Here is a 16,553-nt window from a genome sequence, read left to right on the forward strand (position 1 = left end):
CTGTCGGCCAGGCTGGGGCGTGACCGGGGTGGGCTGTGGCTGCTGCTGCCTGCGCGCCTCCCGTTCGCGCAGCTCGCTGGGGCTGAGGACGGGCCCAAGGGTGATCCCAGTACCCTTGAGCCGCTTGCTGCCAGCCAGCACAGTAGCAGCCATGGCGGCGGGCAGCGACGCCTCAAGCGCCATCCGCCCATTCCGCGTGATCCACACCCGCTGCACCCGCACGCCGCTGACTGACATGCTGTAGAAGGCGTGCAGCCAGCCGCAAAGGCGTCTGCAGGCATGCTCGTGTGTGGGAAGGCATCCAGCGGCAGCCTCCGCTGCCAAGCCGGGGAGCCCTATCACCGCAATCTCAGCTGTCTGCTCGCCTGTGGGTGGCGCTGGGTCCCGCGCAGGCTGCAAGCTGCCCTCGAGCGGCACGTGCCGAACACTGGGTTCGGCATGCCGCGGGGGGCGGCTGTCGCCGCCGGGCCGCGCCTCTACCAGGCGCTTCTCCACCCATCGCAGGAGCACGAGGAGAGCTGCTGCCGAGAACAGGCCCAGAAACAGGCCGACGGCCGCTGCCACTGCTAGCGCCTCTGAGAGAGTGAAGGAGACGACTGTGTCGAGCATTCTGTGCAATAACTGTGCAATAACTTGCGCGCACACTGTGGCACATGTCGGCAAGCCCAGCCGCCCCACCTGGCGGGGTCTGCTGCAGCAGCAGCCACCGCGCCTCGCAGCTTCTTGGCCATGCTGCTGCTGCCCAGGGTGGCGGCCTGGTAGTCATCCAGCTGGGGCATGGCGTAGCGGCTGAACTGGAGCAGCTGCGGGTGCCAGGGCGAGCTGTGCGGCGGCGCCGAGGAGGGCGCCGTGGCCTGCCAGTGCACGTGAGGAGGGAGGAAAGCGGCCTTCGCACTTGCAGTGGCACAGCACTCCCACCCCCAATGCCTGTATGCCTGGGGCCCTGCTCCCCAGGAGCCCAGCCATTGCAACGGACTTCCTGCTGCGCACCTCGGAGGTGCGCAGCAGGAAGGCTCACCTTGGCGGCGGCGGCGGCAGGGGACGGGGGCTGGGCCGGGAGGCTAGTAGGCACCATGTCAAAGTTGGCTGCTTCGCCCACTCTGATCTTTCTGCTCGACTGTGCTGAGGGCCCGGAGGCGTTGCAAACGATGGGCAGGGCTCTGAGCCTTGCAAGCCTTCCGCCATCGCGGCCCGCTCCCGCGTTGGACTGGGGCACAGGGCACCCACGGCGCCCAAACTGCAGCCTACGCGCATGGACCAGCCCCACTAGGATAGAGGCCGCACTGATGGAGCGAGAATGAAGGGTTTCAGAGTTGGGCCCAGCCAATTCTCGAGCGGTTGGCAGAGCGCGTGGCCCGTGGGCACGCACAGTGTGCTCGGAAAGTAATTGATAACTACGAGGGCCAAGAAACGGCACGCAGGCAGCCACGTACCGTGGTACGCCGAGGACACGCAGCCCCCCGTCCCTGCAGATCTGCGGGCGCTTAACGTCGCCCAATTTGCAACAGCCAACTCTAAAACATCGAGTGGGAACCTAGTCGGGCGCCCCGCGCATCATCTTGAATGTGCGCCCCCGCCGCCAGCTGGAGCAGCGATCCATCCATGCCAATCAAGTGCTGATTCTAGTGGCAACTTGAGGATGCACGCCTGACAACATGCTATTGTGTACGCAGGGTATGAACTACTTTCTCCTCCAACAACGGCGTGAATGGCGGCATTGCGCTGCTGGCAGCTTCCCTGCCACTTCCGGCAAGTCTTTCTGGGCCCCATGCAAGCTTTCTCGGCATTGAACCCCTTCCCATCGTCTCCTCTCCTCTCCGCGCTTCAGTCGGCATCCCTTCATAACCTGCTGAGGAACTAGTCAACCTGCTCGCGATCCAGCCGCTCCAGGAAGCATGCCCGTCGACAGCAGCGCCATGAGGACGCCGCACTTCTGGCTGCGGGTGGCTCAGGTGTGTAGAGCGGGCGGCACCCGTGGAATGGAGCAGCAGCTGCCGGCAGCTGCCCATCTAGCTCGCAAGAATCCATGACCGAGGGGAGCCTCGAGCTCCCAACCTGTCGGCTCTTGCATCAAAGAGCGGCTGGGCTAGCTGGATGGGGGCGCCGACCGCTGTGGCAGTCCCCTCGACGCCTGGCGGCCGGCATGTATGGCCATCCAAGAGTGCAATCTGACGGCAGTTGCCGCACCCTCGTTGTTGTGCTCCTGCAGGTGGTGTTTGGCATCATCGCGTAAGTGGTAGTCGCTGCAAGAGATGGCAGGAAGGGCCGGGCATGCCACTTGGCCCATACCGCCGCTGTGGCCCTGGCGTGCACGTGACGCCTGCCGCAAGCGGCCAAACCGCTCAATCGGCCGCTCAGTCCGCCCCTGCCTGCAGCTTTGCTCCGGTGGCGGAGGGCGCTGGCTACTCGCGCTACGACTTTGCAATCTTCTGCGGCGTGACCACCATGCTCCTGTCGCTGGCCCTGGCCATCTGCTACCTGCTTGGCATCAACAAGGTGTAGCAGCGCTGCCACCGCCTGTGCGTGGCCGCCATGCAGCGTGCAAGCGTTGCCGGGGTGCCCCGCTGTGCCCCGCTGCCCTCGGCGCTGGTTGGCAAAGCTGCTCCAGCGTCCTCCTCCCACCTGCTCCCCTGCCCCGCCCCTGCCAGGTCAAGGGCCTGGTCTCACTGGTCTATGATGGCGTGTGGTTCATTTTCTGGCTGTCGTGCGCCGCCGCGCTCTCCAACATGCTTAGCTGGTCGTGGTGGGGCTCCAGCAGCCGCCTGCAGGCCTCGGTCGCCTTCTCCTGGCTGACCTGGTGAGCGCCAGGGTGGATGGAAGTGTGGTGGCTTATCCCTGCTGCCCTGCTTCCCTGCCTGCCGAAAACTGAATGCCCTCGCCTCCGCAGGTTCCTGTTCATTGGCGCCGTGGTGCTGGACGTGATGGACATGCGCTCTGGCGGCACCGTCGTCCTCGAGGCGCCCGCGCCAGGCGGAAAGGCGGGACCGCCCACGGGCGCGGTGGCGCTGCCGGCCAGCAGCGTGGTGTAGGTGACTCCAAAGGCGCAGATCAGCAACACGTCAGCCTCAGGCCGCCTCAGACCGGACGCATAATGACAGTTAGTCTCCCAACCATCCATGTGGCGATGCCACCCATTTCCGTCTGCCCTTCTGCAACCCTGAGCTACTTTCACCTCTCACTTTATGCTCCATTCTGTACTGCAAGCACCAATTTATAGTGTAAGCCCAGAGGCCAACCAGTGGGCAACATGAGGCGGCCATCCCCCGCCCAGCGGGCGCAGCAGCAGCACATGCTTCACCCTTCTATCGTGCGGCTGGTTCGTTCGCCATTCTAATCCACTGACGTCTTCCGCAAGTGCCGTGCGCGCCCAGCCTGCTGCAAATCAGGGTGCAACCATGGGTCTCGAAGGATTGAAGTCGGGGGCTGGAGTTTTGCGGTTTTTCGAGGTCCGTGATGTCGTGCGTCGCAAGGAGGTTGCTGGGGAGGGTGGCACAAACCGCGATCCGAAAACGCGGGGGTGGCGTAAGCCTAGCCCACGCGGCCCCGGGCCCTGGCTTACGTCTCGGCGTCTCCAGCAGGCGCCAGCGCCACCGGTGGCAGTCGACGGTTGCGGCCACCGCGGTCGGTGTTGGCGGCGGCTCCGCCGCTGCCGGCGACGTAGCCGCGTCCACCGGGCGCAGCTCAAGGAGCAGCCGGCGGGCAGGGCAGCTTTTGGCATGGCGCCATTCCTACCAGCAGCGCGGGCAGCCATTCGCTATCTTTGTCCCTTGCAACAAGCGCTGGGCATGCCCTAGTTCGCTCCCAGCAGCTGGCACTCAAAGGTCCCTCCAACTTCCGCCGTTTCCGCCTGCCTGCCTGCCTGCCTGCCTGCGATGCTGCAGATGATCTGCGCCATTGTGGCCTTTGCCACCATCGTCGACTATGATGACTTCTCCTCTAAGATCCGCTACACGGTGGGCTGGCTGGGCTCTCTTGGCCAAGCATGTGCTTGCGGCACCTGCCCCGGCGCCGCGCTGGGCGACTGACCCCTTGCCCCTGCCCTGCCCTGCCACCTGCAGATGTTTGTGGGCATCACTGGCTTCATCATCGCGTTCTTCATGCTGGTCGCATACGCCGTGGGCGTGTCAGCGGTGAGGTTTGGCTGTCACGGCCGGCCGCTGTGGTTGCATGGCAGTTGGGCAGCAGCCGCACACCCCGCGCCTGCTGGCTCAGCTCTCATTTCTGCTGCCGTCCTGCCTGCAGGCACGCGGCATCATTGCGCTTGTCCTGGATGCCCTGTGGGTGGTATTCTGGCTGGTGAGCCGTGCGGTCCTGCCCCGCCTGCCTGCGCTTGGACTGCCAGCCCGCGTCTGCTGCTATCTTGCTTGCCGGCTGCCCTGCTGCAGCTGCTGCCATGGCTGCGTGGCCGCGTGATCCTGCTGCTGTTGCCCCACCTGCTGCCGCGCAGGCCGCCGCCGCCAGCATGTCTGACATTGTGGCCGACGGCGGCACCAACAGCAACATCAAGGCCAGCTGCGCCTTCAGCTGGATCGCCTGGTTCCTGTGGATCGGCTCCCTCGTCATCTCTGTCATGGACTGGCGCAGCGGCAGCCCCGGCCCAGCCCCCACCACCGCGCCACCGGCAGCCGCCATCCCCAACAGCAGCGTGTCCATGGTCTGAGCCAGCCAGGCCGCAGCTCAGCGCATGCCGCCGCGCTGTGCCGTGTCGGCAGCAGCAGCTCTTCACGCCATGCCGCCCGGCGGGAAGATAGGCACGCGCTGCCGATGCGACAGCCTCGAGGCACTCCACACCCAAAACTCAACCGAGGCGACAGGGCGGCTGGGAGGCGAGCAGCACAAGTGCATCGTCTGCCCGCAGCCCCCCCCTTGCCTGGCCACCCACCCATGACGCCACCCACCTCCCAACTGTCAGTGGTGTGTGTCTGTTGATACCTCACGCGCACTGCTTTATTCCCTGCCAAGCACGCCTCTCCTGCCCGCGCGATCTTGCGGCTCTGAATTGCCCTCTTTTTCAATCCCATTCCTTTGCTATTGAGTCGTATGCGTTCAATCCATGTGAGTTGCCAGCCTGCGTGTAACACAGAGAGATGAAGCAGGAAGAGTCGCGCGCACGCCACCTGGCGCCCGGTCGCGGCCGCGCCGGCCATAGCTACCGCCGCGTCGAACCCGGGGAAACCCGCCGGCTTGTTGCTGCAACTTCCCGCAACACACCGCCTGATTTCTAATTGCTGTGCTTCGCGCGCCGCTGAGCACACGGGCTGCGGCTGGTTTAGCAAACACCCAAACAAAGGCAGCCAGAATGGGTGATGGACCCGTGGCGACGAGCTTTCCCTTCATCTTAAGGCTGTTCGAGGCAAATGCCGCCGCCGCCCCGCCAACCTGCCCCGCCGCTGCCGCCGCTACCCGTCGCTGATCAAGTGCCTCTGCGTCAATCCCTCTCCCCCTTGGCCTCATGCAGATGTTGACCTCGATCATCGCATTCTCAGTCATCGTGGTGTATGAGGGCAGCTCTAAATACAACTACATCGTGAGTGTCTGCCCTGCTCTTCTTCTTCCCCTGCATGAGCCTGCACTCAACGCTGACCCGCCTTGCCCCTGCTGCCTGCACCGCGCCCCCGTTGTCCCCACGCACAGATGTTCACTGGCATAGCAGGGCTTGTAGTCTCTTTCTTTTATCTGCTGCTTTACCTGGCGGGCAATCAGGCGGTGAGCTGCCCTCCTTGGCCTGTGCCTTGCACTCCTCCCGACTGCCTTGCCTCCCCGCCCGCCAAACCATCATCCTGCCTGCTGATTCCAGATCCGCGGCAAGATATCGGCCGTCATTGATTTCTGCATGTGGGCGTTCTGGCTGGCGGCAGCAGCGGTGGCCACCAGCCTTCTGACCAGCCAGTTCACGGACAACTCCCGCACGCAGGCCAGCTGCGCCTTCTGCTGGATCACGTGGTGAGCTGGCGGTGCCTGCCTGCCTACCCGCTGCTGCCTGTGGCTGCTGCTGCAACTGCCGCAGCGCCTGGCGGCGCCGGCCTCCCTCCTGGCCCTCGAACTCTGCCGCCAAGACCCATCCGCCTCGCTTGCAGGGTTGCCTGGACCGCGTCGCTGATCATCTCGGTGCGCGAGGTGCAAGGGTACGAGTACTGAGGCTGCTGCTGCTCCAATTGTACCATTCATTCGCCAGAAGCTGCTGGTGGCGTCTCAGCGGGCAGCAGCATGGCCTGGCTTGCCAGCTGGCAAAGAGAGCTGGCAGTTCGCCGTGAGAGTGTGCACAGCATGCCAGAGAGAGAGAGCGCAGCGAGGCAGTCGAGTTGCTTATACCTATCACCCCTTGTTGACCGTTGAAGCGCTGAACAGCTGACGTCCTCATCCATCCTCATGCGCATCACATTTCATGCCAGTCTTGCCGTCCTGCCTTTCATCAGCAACCACCACCCACACCCATGTCCTTTCTGGAAGCCTGTGAAAGCATGCTGCTACACTACAAATTTATTGCAAAAGGTGTCTGTGGCAAACCGTAGCAAAGAAACAGTATCAATAGAATAGCAGTGTCCAAGTTACAAGCCACAGCGAGTGCTGGCCTCCCGAATACATAAATAGGGGCAGCCAGCCGTGCGCTACAGCCATCATGTAGGACAGCCGGTGTCACGCCTTTTTGTTGGAGTTTTGCAGCGTCTTACCCAGCTGCAGCAGCTCCACGCTGCAGTCATCTTTATCAAGCACACACTCGATCACCACAGCCTTGTCCTGCATGCCCTGTGCCGCCTGCATCGCCGCCGCACACTCCTCCTCGGTGCGAACCTGTGGGAGGCAGCCAGAAGGGGGCGCATGCCAACATGGGTGGCAACAGGGACAGGTACGGTACATGCAGGGCAGCGGGGTGTGCAGGGTGAACAGCTGTAGGTGCTGGAGTGCCTGCCGGGAGGCGCCTCCCGGTGCACCAGGCACGGCGCCCACTCCAGCTGCCGCCTGGCCACCCCACCTGCACAGCATGCACGCGGCCGCCGCCGTTGTCGAGCGCCAGCGCCAGGCTTTTGTAGTCCCAGGAGTTGAGCTCATTGTAGGGCCCATCGTGGATCTCAACCTGCGGCGGCCCAGCAACTCAGCGCACAGCTCAGGGGCAGGCCAGCTCGGGGGAGGAACAAAGCCGCGGCGGAGGCTGCCGCCAACATGTGCTTCAAACAAATTCAAACAAAAGTTTTGGTGGGTTGGCCCCTCCTTCCGCCCCCCTCCTCCTTCCCTGCCCTCCCCTGCGGCCCATCACCTCGATGCCATACGAGGCGTTGTTCATGATCATGATGATGGGGGAGAGGCGGTACCGGATGATGGTGGACAGCTCCTGGGCAGTCATCTGCAGCAGCGCATGGGGCGAGCAATTAATCAGTCAATGCTGCCCGCTCGCTACCGCATAGCGAACGCGAGCGGGGCATCACCAGACACACCACATACACCGCCCACCACCACCACTTCCCCAACCACACACCGCCACACCTGGAAGGCGCCGTCGCCGATGATGTTGACCACCCGCTTGGTGGGTGCGCCCAGCGTGTAGCCCAGCGTGGCGCCCAGGCTCCACCCGATGGAGGCGTACTGGGACTGCGCACATGCTCAGGGAGGGGCCAGGCGTGTGGCAGTGTGGGCGTGCAGAGTGTGGCTGCGGGCGACAGAAGACCTGCCTGCTGCGCCCACCGAGCAGCACGCGCAGCTGCGGCACCCGCAGCGTCCCTCCTCCTCCTCCTCCTTTCCCGATCCGCCAGCCCAGCCCACCGCGGCGCTCCACCACCGCGGCCGCCGACCTCCCACCAACCTGGATCTCCCAGCCGGCCCCCGGCGGCAGCCGCAGCTTCACCGCGTTGAACCAGCTGTCGCCGGCATCCACCACGATGGTGTGGGAGGAGCTCAGGGTGACCTGTACCAAGAAGTGCGCAGAGATGCCGACATGTGGAGGGCTGTGGCCAGCAGCCGCAGCCAGGGCGGCGCGGAGGGCCAAGCCCAACTGCAGGCAAACTTCTGCTGACCCGCGCTTCCGCTAGGCTGCCGCCCGCCCGCAGAGTCACCCACACAGCCAGCCAGCCCCAGTGCTCCACCCCACCTGGATCTGCTTGTACACGCGGTTGAGCAGCAGCGGGGTGCCGGGCGGAAGCTGCGGCGGCACGCCAGGTGGGATGTACATCGTGCGGTACTTGTCCAGCAGTGCAGAGTTGCGCCTCACCTGCGTAGTTGGAGATGCAGTCGAGGTGGTGTGTGTGCGTGGGGGATTGGAGTGGAGTGAGTGGAACGATGTGGGTTTGAGTGCATGGGGGGAGTACTGCGGCAGCAGGGCCCTGCCTTGGGGATCAGCGCCTCCAGGAAGTCTTCCAGCTGCACCTGGCCGAAGAAGCCGGCGGTACCGACCGTCACTGCAGGGCGGGACAGGGGCGACAGAGTCAGCGATGGTTGCCAGCTTCGCGAGCCCCATCTTGGCTTGACACGGAGGGAGCTGGCAGGCTGGGACGCTGCTGGCGCCAGAGGCGGCCGTCGAGCCGCTGGCGGGCATGGCAAGTGTGCGCTGATCCAGCATGAGGCATGCTGGTCTGGCGGAGGCTTGCTCGCCCACCTGTGTCGGGACCCACATCGATGGTGGCGGCGGGGTCGATCATCAGGGAGAAGCCGGCGGTGGAGAGGTCGTTGAAGATCTGTAGGGGTGGGGCAGTGAGGCGAGGCGAGGCGTGTGTACAGGGCGTGGAGTGGCTGGTGGTGGCGGCGTGGGGCATGTGGTGTTGGAGGTGGGGGGCAGGGGCAGGGGTGTACGCTGCAGCGCAGCCATGACCAGCAGCCTGCGGCCGCCCCTGGCTCACCGGGCCGGCAAAGAGGTGTGCGTCAGAGGAGACCACCACCTCCCCTGTGTAGGGCGTGGAGATGGATGCCCAGAACAGGCCTGCAGGCGGCGGGGCAGGGCGAGGCAGGCTGTGTGGGGCAGGGAAGCGCGGGGGAGTGCCGCGACTTGGTGCACAGTGGCCAGGCGAGCGATGCATCTCAGACAGGCCCGCCTGTCGCTGCCACAGGGCGCGTCCCAGCCCCTGCCACCCGCGCTCCCACACCGCCCCACCCAACCGCACTCCCCAGCGCCCGCCGCCCCGCCCACCGATGTAGTTGGGATGGTCTTCCGGGAACAGGCCCTTGCTGTTCACCATCACAGCCACTGGGTACCCAGAGGCCTCAGCCAGGGCGATCATGGCGGAGCGGGCGCGGGCGCTGCGCATGTGAGCGCCACACACGAGCACAGGCTTGATCGCCTGCACGGCACACAACAGGAGCCTGGCCTGGATGAGTGAGCAAGTGGCAGCAGAGGACCGCAACGAGCTATCTGGCAGCGGCAGCGGCAGCTGCATGCCACTCCCGCCTGTGGCTCGGCTCGGCTGTTGCTCCGCCCGTGCAACACACAGCCGGCATGCGTGCCGCGGGCAGCGCCACCCAGCCCAGCGTGCCTTGTTCAGGAATGCGGCGGCCCGCGAGACGGCGGTCTCCAGGTTGGCTGCAGGCAGGCGGGCGGCCAGGCCGAGGTTGGCGGCAGAGGTGCGAGCTGGCCCAACTTGCTGAGACGCTTCTTGCTGCGCCAGGCACGGCCAGCGCCAGCGAGCATCCCCGGTGCGTGCAAGCCTGCCTGCCAGGCCCGGGGACACAAAGCCGCGCACCTGCCGCCGACACGGGCGGCGGGATGACCAGCGGCGCGGGCTCCTGGGCAAAGGCGGGGTGCGCCAGGGTGGCCAGGTTGGCGGGCACGCTGATGTAGACGGGCTTACGGTGCTCGCAGGCCGCCAGGATGGCCCGGTTAATCTGGTCGTACGCGCTCTCCGCATCCCGCAGCACACACTGGTAGCAGGTGACCTGCAGGGCGGCGGCAGGGACGGCAGGCGGGGTGGGCGGGTGGGCGGTCAGACCGGCAGGCAGGCGAGGCAGGGCCAGCGCGCAGGCAGCAGGCATAGCACAGGCCCTGGACCTGCACACCCCACTCGTAACCCGGCCCCCCCACACCGCCACTCGTGTTGGAACCCATGAGCTGCTGACCTGGCGGTAGCACTCCAGCTCGAAGTTAAGGTCGCCGCCGTGGCCCAGCGTGTGGTGCACCACCTGCACACCAGGCATGGACAGGCAGGGGCAGCAGCAGGCAGGGATGCTCCATCAGCCACGCACCACTGGGAGACGCACCCGCCGCTGCACCCCACCCCAGCCAGAGCTGGGCAGGGAGAGCACGCCAGCGCAAGCTTTAGAAGCGGCAGCGCCCACGGCGGCAGCGGCTACGGCGGCAGCAGGCCGGCAGCCGCACCCGGTTGCTGTTCCAGGCGGTGGTGGGAGGCGCCCCCACCACCACAACCACCGGCACATTCTCGCTGTAGGCCCCAGCCACGGCATTGATGGCGCTCAGGCCGCCCACGCTGAACGTGGCCACCAGGCAGGCGATGCCGTTGGCCCGGCCGTACCCGTCGGCGGCATACCTGCAGGGACGGGAGGCGGGAGGCGGGGGCGGTACCATGAGCGCGCCCAGCTGCCTGTGCTGCAGCGGGACCGAGCCCTCCCCTTCCTCCTCCTCCTGCGGCTGCTGCTCTTCTCCACCCCTGCCTCCTTCTCCCCTCACCCGGCGTTCAGCTCGTTGCAGCACGAAATCATTTTCAGGCGCCGCTCGCCCAGCAGCTCATCCAGCAGAGCCAAGTTGAAGTCGCCTGCAGGCCAGGGGGCACACCATGGCGCAGCTCCTTCAAACCAGGAGGTGCCTGAACTGCTGAGGAGCGCAGCGGGGAGTAGCGGAGCAGCCATAGGCATAAAGCAGCGCATCCGGGACCTGCTGTTGCCGCTCACCCGGCACACCAAACCAGTGCTTCACCCCTACATCCGCCAGCCGTCCCGCCAGAAACCTGAGCCCACAAGCAAGCAAGCCATATTGGCACATGGATTGGCTTGCTGTGCGCAGCGCCCTGGTTGGAAGCCCCACCGCCAGCGCTGCCTGCCGCCCGCCTGTCCCACCTGCCCAGCGTGCAAGGGCGGGGCACCAGCCCGCCGTCTGCCGACTGGCGCTTGGTGTCGCTGAAGGCGCGCTCCAGGCTGGCGCTGCGGGCCTGCAGCACCTTGGAGTCCGCCCGCTGCGCCAGCTTGCGACCCCTGCAAAGAAGCAAAGGGGGCGTATCAGCGTGTGGCTGGCGCAGGCGGCTCAACGGCTGGCTCAGCGTCCAGGCGGCTGGCACAGGCGGGGGCGGCGGGAAGAAACACTGGGCGGGCATGCAACCCGGCGGCGGCCACCAACCGTGACCGCGGCGACACCAGGGCTAGGTAGCTCAGCGACTCCTCCAGTGGGGCGCCCTCTGGAACTGGGTCCGCGACTTGGTGTGGTGTGGTCGTCATGGTGGTAGTTGACAGAGAGGAAACAGGTGCACAGCTCGCTTCTGGGGAGGCGGCGACGTTGGACTTCAAACAGTCCTTTCATTGATTACTACAAAATAATTGACAGGTGGCGCGCCAGAATTGGGGACGCGGCAAGCCCAGTTGCGGATGTTTCCCGAGCCGAAATTCGGGTCTGGGATGCTCTCTGTGAATGAATGATGGGTTGCACAATGCCAATGCCAACATCACCGGCAGTACCAGCTGGCCAGTTGGCGGCGTCACAGGGAGTGCAACGGCCGCCGGCAGCCACCGATACTTGCACAAGTGCGGGCATTCGACCCGGAGGGTGCCGTGGTATACCTTCCATGGCAACTCCCGAGAGAGACTTCCAACTTACACCAATGACTGATCAGTGCACAACCGACGCTTGGACGCGAGGCGAGGTGCCTCTTACGCAGCGGGCGACGGTGGCACCCGCCTACCTCTGCCATTCGGTTCGCTTCCCTCCCACCTTCACAGGCGGTACAGCTCCGAGTACTTGTCCTTGATGTATGCCAGGAACACCTGGGGGTCCAGCGGCGCCCCCGTCACCGCTTTCATCAGCTCATCGCCGCTGGTGTGCAGCGAGCCGACCCTGCGGTGCCCAGTAGGGGATGCGGGTGTGGGCGGCCGTGTGGTGGGCGGGGCAGCGCAGGTGAACCAGCCGACAGATACCTGGGCAGCAGCCCAGGTATTGATGCCCAACCATTCGAGCTTTGCTCCAGCGGGCAGACATGCCCGACGAGCTTAGCAAGACAGCAGCCCTCGCCCTCGCCACCCGCCACTCACTTGTGGATCTTCTCCTTGAGCCACAGCCGCAGGCGCTCAAACCTGCCGCCCGCGATGTCGTCAGCCAGGCCCGGCAGCTCCGCCTCCGCCGCCTTGAAGATCTGGGTGGCATACATGGCGCCCAGGCTGTAGGTGGGGAAGTACCTGCAGGACGGACAGGCAAGGACGGACAGAAACCAGCAAGCATTCGCTTGCTGGGGCGCTCAATGAAGGGGCAGGTGCTGGCCCGGCACGCTGCGGCCCCCGCAAGGCCCCCTCCTGCTCCCCCCGCAGCCCTCGGCACACTGCTGGGACGCAGCCGGCGCGCGCTCACCCGAACAGCCCCGCAGACCAGTGCACGTCCTGCAGCACGCCGCGCGCGTCGCTCTCGGGCTCGCACCCCAGATACTCGTTCATCTTCTGGTTCCACAGCTGCGGCAGGTCGGCCACCTGGATGCTCCCCTCCACCAGCGCCTTCTCCAGCTCATACCTGCCCAAACGGGTGGCGGGGCGAAGGGAGAGGCAGAGAGGGGAAGGGGGCGACTGGGAAGAGCGGGTGGGCGGGCGGCAGCCCACGGTGGCAGCAACAGAGCATGCACGCATCACTCCAGCGCAGCCCGCCGAGGACTGCAGCCTCTACCCTGCCCTTCACCCTGCACCCTGCCGCGCCCCTGCTGCGGCCGCCCGCGGCAGCCGGCGGGCCGCCACGGCGCGGCGCCAGCCCGCCCTCACCTGATGATGATGTGCAGTGGGTAGGTCACCTCATCTGACTCAACACGAATCATGGAGGGCACCTTGACGATGTTCAGCGCGGCATACAGATCCTCTGCACCCTTATCCTCCGGCAGCTGCAGGCGAACAAAGAAAGGCAGGGGAGGAAAGGATCAGGGCGGGGGTTGGAAGGCCGGGGCGCCTCCGCAGCATGCAGGGGTGAGCGGGGCACGGGCGCGAGGCGGGTCGGTGTAAGGGCGGCGTGCGCGTGCGCTCAGCGAGAGAGGCTCACGCAGCCACCCAGCTGCCCAGCCAGCCAGCCGACACCCGCACCTGAGGAAAGTACTCCTTCATGAGCGGCAGCAGGTAGGCGGAAAAGGGGCGGCCCAGCCCCACCAGGCGCTCCCACAGCAGCGACTGCGACTCATGCACGCCCATGCCCAGCGCCTGCACGCCGAGGAAAGAGAGGGCGGGGGCACCGCAACGGCCAGCGATCGGCATGCCGCCACGTGCCGCACGCGCCGCCCGTCGCTGCCGCCACTCGCCACTGTGCGCCGTGCCCGCTCCCACCCTCAGTCCAGTCTTCCCCATCCCTTAGCCCAGCCCCCACGCCGCCGCCAAGAATCCCACCCCCACCTGGTTGACCGGGAGGCCGTCGTACTGCAGGTTGCGCCCCTGCTCGTACAGCGCATGCCCGCTCTCGTGGATGGCCCCAGTGATGCCCTCGGTCAGGTCATCCTGCTTGAAGCGGGTGGTCATGCGCACGTCGGTGGGGTGCGCGCCTGCACGGCCCAACCAAGGGAGGGAGGGTGCCGGGGCTGGACGCGGCAAGCGGCGACGGCGCACGCAGGCGCCGCGAGGGGACAGCAGGGGCACGCAACGGCGCGGCCCCGCGCGTGCCAGCGTGCAGCGGTCCCGGCACCGCCAAGGAGCTGCAGCAAGGTGACGTTCCACGGCGCAAGGGACTTTGCCGTGCGGCGGGGCCGCACCGCCGGTGAAGGGGTGCACGCTGACGTCCAGGCGGCCGTTCTCCAGGCTGAACCCCATGGCTACAGCTATCTTGTGGCACAGCTCCGCCTGGCGCTTGGTGTCGTAGTCGCCCTTGAGCCAGGTGTCTGCAGGAGGGCGGGGAGGCGGGGGAGGCGTGGCGGGCAGGTGCCTGGTGGAGGCTGCGCGGCCAAGCAGGCCGAGCGGGTTTGGCAGCAGCAGGCAGGCCTGCTGGCGCGGGAGCAGGGCGGGGTGCCCCACGCTGTGCGAGCACGAGGCCCCAGGTGGTGCCAGCAGCAGCGGGGGGCAACGGCGCACCTGAGGGGGCGGTGCCTCGCTCGCGCAGGTCTGCCAGCAGCGGCACCAGGCCTTCCTTGACCTGCAGCACAGCAGGATCGGGAGGGAGGGGGCGTGCGCTGTCGGCAAACAAGCCACAAGCCGCTGCAACAAGAACCACTGCAATACGAAAATCAATCAAACACCAGGGCCGCACGGCCGGCAGGGTGCGGCACCCAGCAGCCATGCGAGCCCATGCGCCGCACGCGCCTGGCCAAAGATCTCGTCCAGCCGCGCCGCCGTCATGCCCTTCTCGTAGTCGTCAAGCAGCGTGTCGTACACAGGGCTGCGACGAAACAAGGGGGAGCGGTGCGCATGGTGCGCATTGTCCCAGGCACCCACACATGCACACACCCGCACACACACCCTGCCACCGCCATCTCACACCCCACTGTCACCCACCCCATCGCCAGCCATCCCACATGCCCACACACGCCCAGCACCACAGCCGCCCTTACCCAGCCGGGTCCACCAGCCGCGCCTTCTCCCGCCGCAGGTCAACCCACTCCTGCAGCACCGGCGCGAACTGGGCAAAGTCGCTGGCTTGGCGCGCCTTGACCCAGGCCTGCGGCGTGGTGGGGGGGCAGGGGCGCGAGGGAGGGAGGCGCCGGCGAGCGGTGAGGCGGTGGGCGGAACCAGGCAGGCCAAAGCGAGTGCTTGGGTGCGTTGAGGAGGGCACCTAGCGCCAGCCCCTGCACCCCAGGCGCCAGCCCCAGGCCCCAGCCACGTCTCACCTGGTAGCCCCGAGACTCCAGCTCCGCCTCCCGCTGCGCCAGCTCCTTGGGGACCGCAGTCAGCTTGCCGTAGTCGCGGGCCGCCTCGCGCACCGTGGCCTGCGGCGCGGCGGCAGGGCAGGGCAGGGCTGGGCAGGGCAGGGCAGGGTGTGGTGGTGCGCAGCAGTGGCGCCGTGCACGCCACGGCCCGACACGCCCGCAGCCCTGCCCCTCCTGCAACAAGCAGCCCCAAGAGGGCTGGCCTGGCCCGCAGGCAGTGCAGGCACTCAGCCGCCTCCCCGGCCCTGCCGGGGCAGCACCTGCTGGTAGGCGTCCAGCTCATCCGCCAGGTTGGCAGCTTGCAGCTTGGCCAGCAGCCCCCCAAGCTCCGCCTCGGTCTGCTTCTCGTGCAGCACCCCTGCCAGCGCCGCCTTCTGCACCGCCCGCGACTCGGCGGCGCCCGCCGGCATCATCACCATCTCGTCCCACCCCAGCAGGCCGCTGCAGGGAGGCGGGAGCGTGGACGACGCGGCCAGGGGAGGTTGGCACAGGGCGAGGGAGAGCGGTCAGCGGCATGTGGGTGGGGGACGGGGAACGCGAGGCGCCCACCTGATGCCGCCCAGCGCCGACACTTCCTGCAGCCAGGGAGGAGGGAGCCAGGGTCGCAGAAGGTGAGATGTTATGAATGGTCAGGGTGCCAGGGAGCAAAGAAACCTCCCCTACCTTGAGCTTCTTGGCAAGAGCGTCATAGTCAGCCTTCACGGTGGTGGCTGGAGCGGCGGTGGCGGCGGTCATGGCGACTGCGCTGCTGCGGCGGGCAACCACAAGCTTGGCTGCTGAGCGCTTGGCGGTGATTGGTGCAGTGCAGGCGGCTGCTCTGAGGCCGCAGGCCTGCATAAGAGAGATGAGAAGGCGGGATCGCCTGGTTTTGGAACTGGCACACTGCAAACTGCGACTCCACAGGCTACCACATGCGTGATCAAGCCAATTGCCCGGTCTTGAGGCCCGAGTTGGTCGTGAAATGGCTGCTGGGGAGAGGGTTCTTGTACTCGCTCCGGCTGCCTCGTTCATCGTTAATCTTGCTCGGCTAGGACGATACAACGCGCAGGATGGGCGCCCCGCCCACTGAGTAGGGTGCCCAGCATGTTCCGCCGAAACATGTCTTTCGAGTTCAGCAAGCGGCCTGTGAGCCTGGCAGGCAGCAGGGGGGCGCGTGAGGCCAGCAGGTAGGTGGTGCGCTCAGAAGTCACGCCGAGGCGGTGGCTGGCAGCGGCCGCCGGTTTGCCGCCACGAGGAACCAGAACAGTCCGGCCACCAGGCCCGGCCCCAGCCACCTGAATCGTCTGCATTGCCCCACCCCTTGCAGCGATGAGGTGCTCAGCAAGGCCAAAGCGGAGCGCGCGGCCCGGCAAGCCGAGCGCCAGCGCCAGCGAGCGGCGACCACGGTTGCTCGGTGGTGGCGGGGCAGCCGTGCGAGGGCCACCATGCGGCAGCGCCTGCAGCAGGAGTGGCTGCAGCAGTACGGTGGCACCGTGGCCCAGCAGCAGCTGGCGCTGACCGCTGGCGAGCTGGCAAGCAGCATGCTCCCGCCCGTGCTCCAGGCTTACCTTCCGACCACGGCACAGCGACAGCAGCATGCGGCGCTGCTGGGTG

General features: G+C 66.6%; 2 protein-coding genes across 2 annotated transcripts; one reads left to right on the forward strand and one right to left on the reverse strand.

Annotated features, from left to right (window-relative positions):
• Nucleotides 1–1,895: 1,895 nt before the first annotated feature.
• Nucleotides 1,896–4,660, forward strand: CHLNCDRAFT_52534 (hypothetical protein; the record flags this gene model as incomplete). The annotated part of the gene is made up of 9 exons (XM_005847222.1): nt 1,896–1,952; nt 2,210–2,229; nt 2,376–2,496; nt 2,649–2,797; nt 2,888–3,023; nt 3,882–3,953; nt 4,059–4,130; nt 4,243–4,296; nt 4,448–4,660. 9 exons carry the CDS (start codon nt 1,896–1,898, stop codon nt 4,658–4,660), a joined length of 894 nt encoding a protein of 297 aa, XP_005847284.1.
• A 1,976-nt stretch (nt 4,661–6,636) lies between these two features.
• PDC1 (hypothetical protein) lies at nt 6,637–13,290 on the reverse strand (the record flags this gene model as incomplete). The annotated part of the gene is made up of 22 exons (XM_005847375.1): nt 13,198–13,290; nt 12,886–13,001; nt 12,488–12,643; nt 12,175–12,318; nt 11,270–11,980; nt 10,993–11,127; nt 10,828–10,883; nt 10,607–10,691; nt 10,298–10,466; nt 10,039–10,101; nt 9,666–9,858; nt 9,459–9,505; nt 9,116–9,266; nt 8,829–8,908; nt 8,588–8,666; nt 8,320–8,390; nt 8,084–8,203; nt 7,799–7,900; nt 7,483–7,587; nt 7,256–7,342; nt 6,974–7,075; nt 6,637–6,792 (listed from the first exon to the last, which is right to left on the reverse strand). The coding sequence occupies exons 5-22, from the start codon at nt 11,365–11,367 to the stop codon at nt 6,637–6,639; spliced, it is 1,899 nt and encodes a 632-aa protein (XP_005847437.1). The 5' UTR covers nt 11,368–11,980; nt 12,175–12,318; nt 12,488–12,643; nt 12,886–13,001; nt 13,198–13,290.
• Nucleotides 13,291–16,553: the final 3,263 nt, after the last annotated feature.

This window comes from Chlorella variabilis (assembly GCF_000147415.1).
Source record: "Chlorella variabilis unplaced genomic scaffold CHLNCscaffold_11, whole genome shotgun sequence".
In the NCBI taxonomy this organism is placed as follows: Eukaryota; Viridiplantae; Chlorophyta; class Trebouxiophyceae; order Chlorellales; family Chlorellaceae; genus Chlorella; species Chlorella variabilis.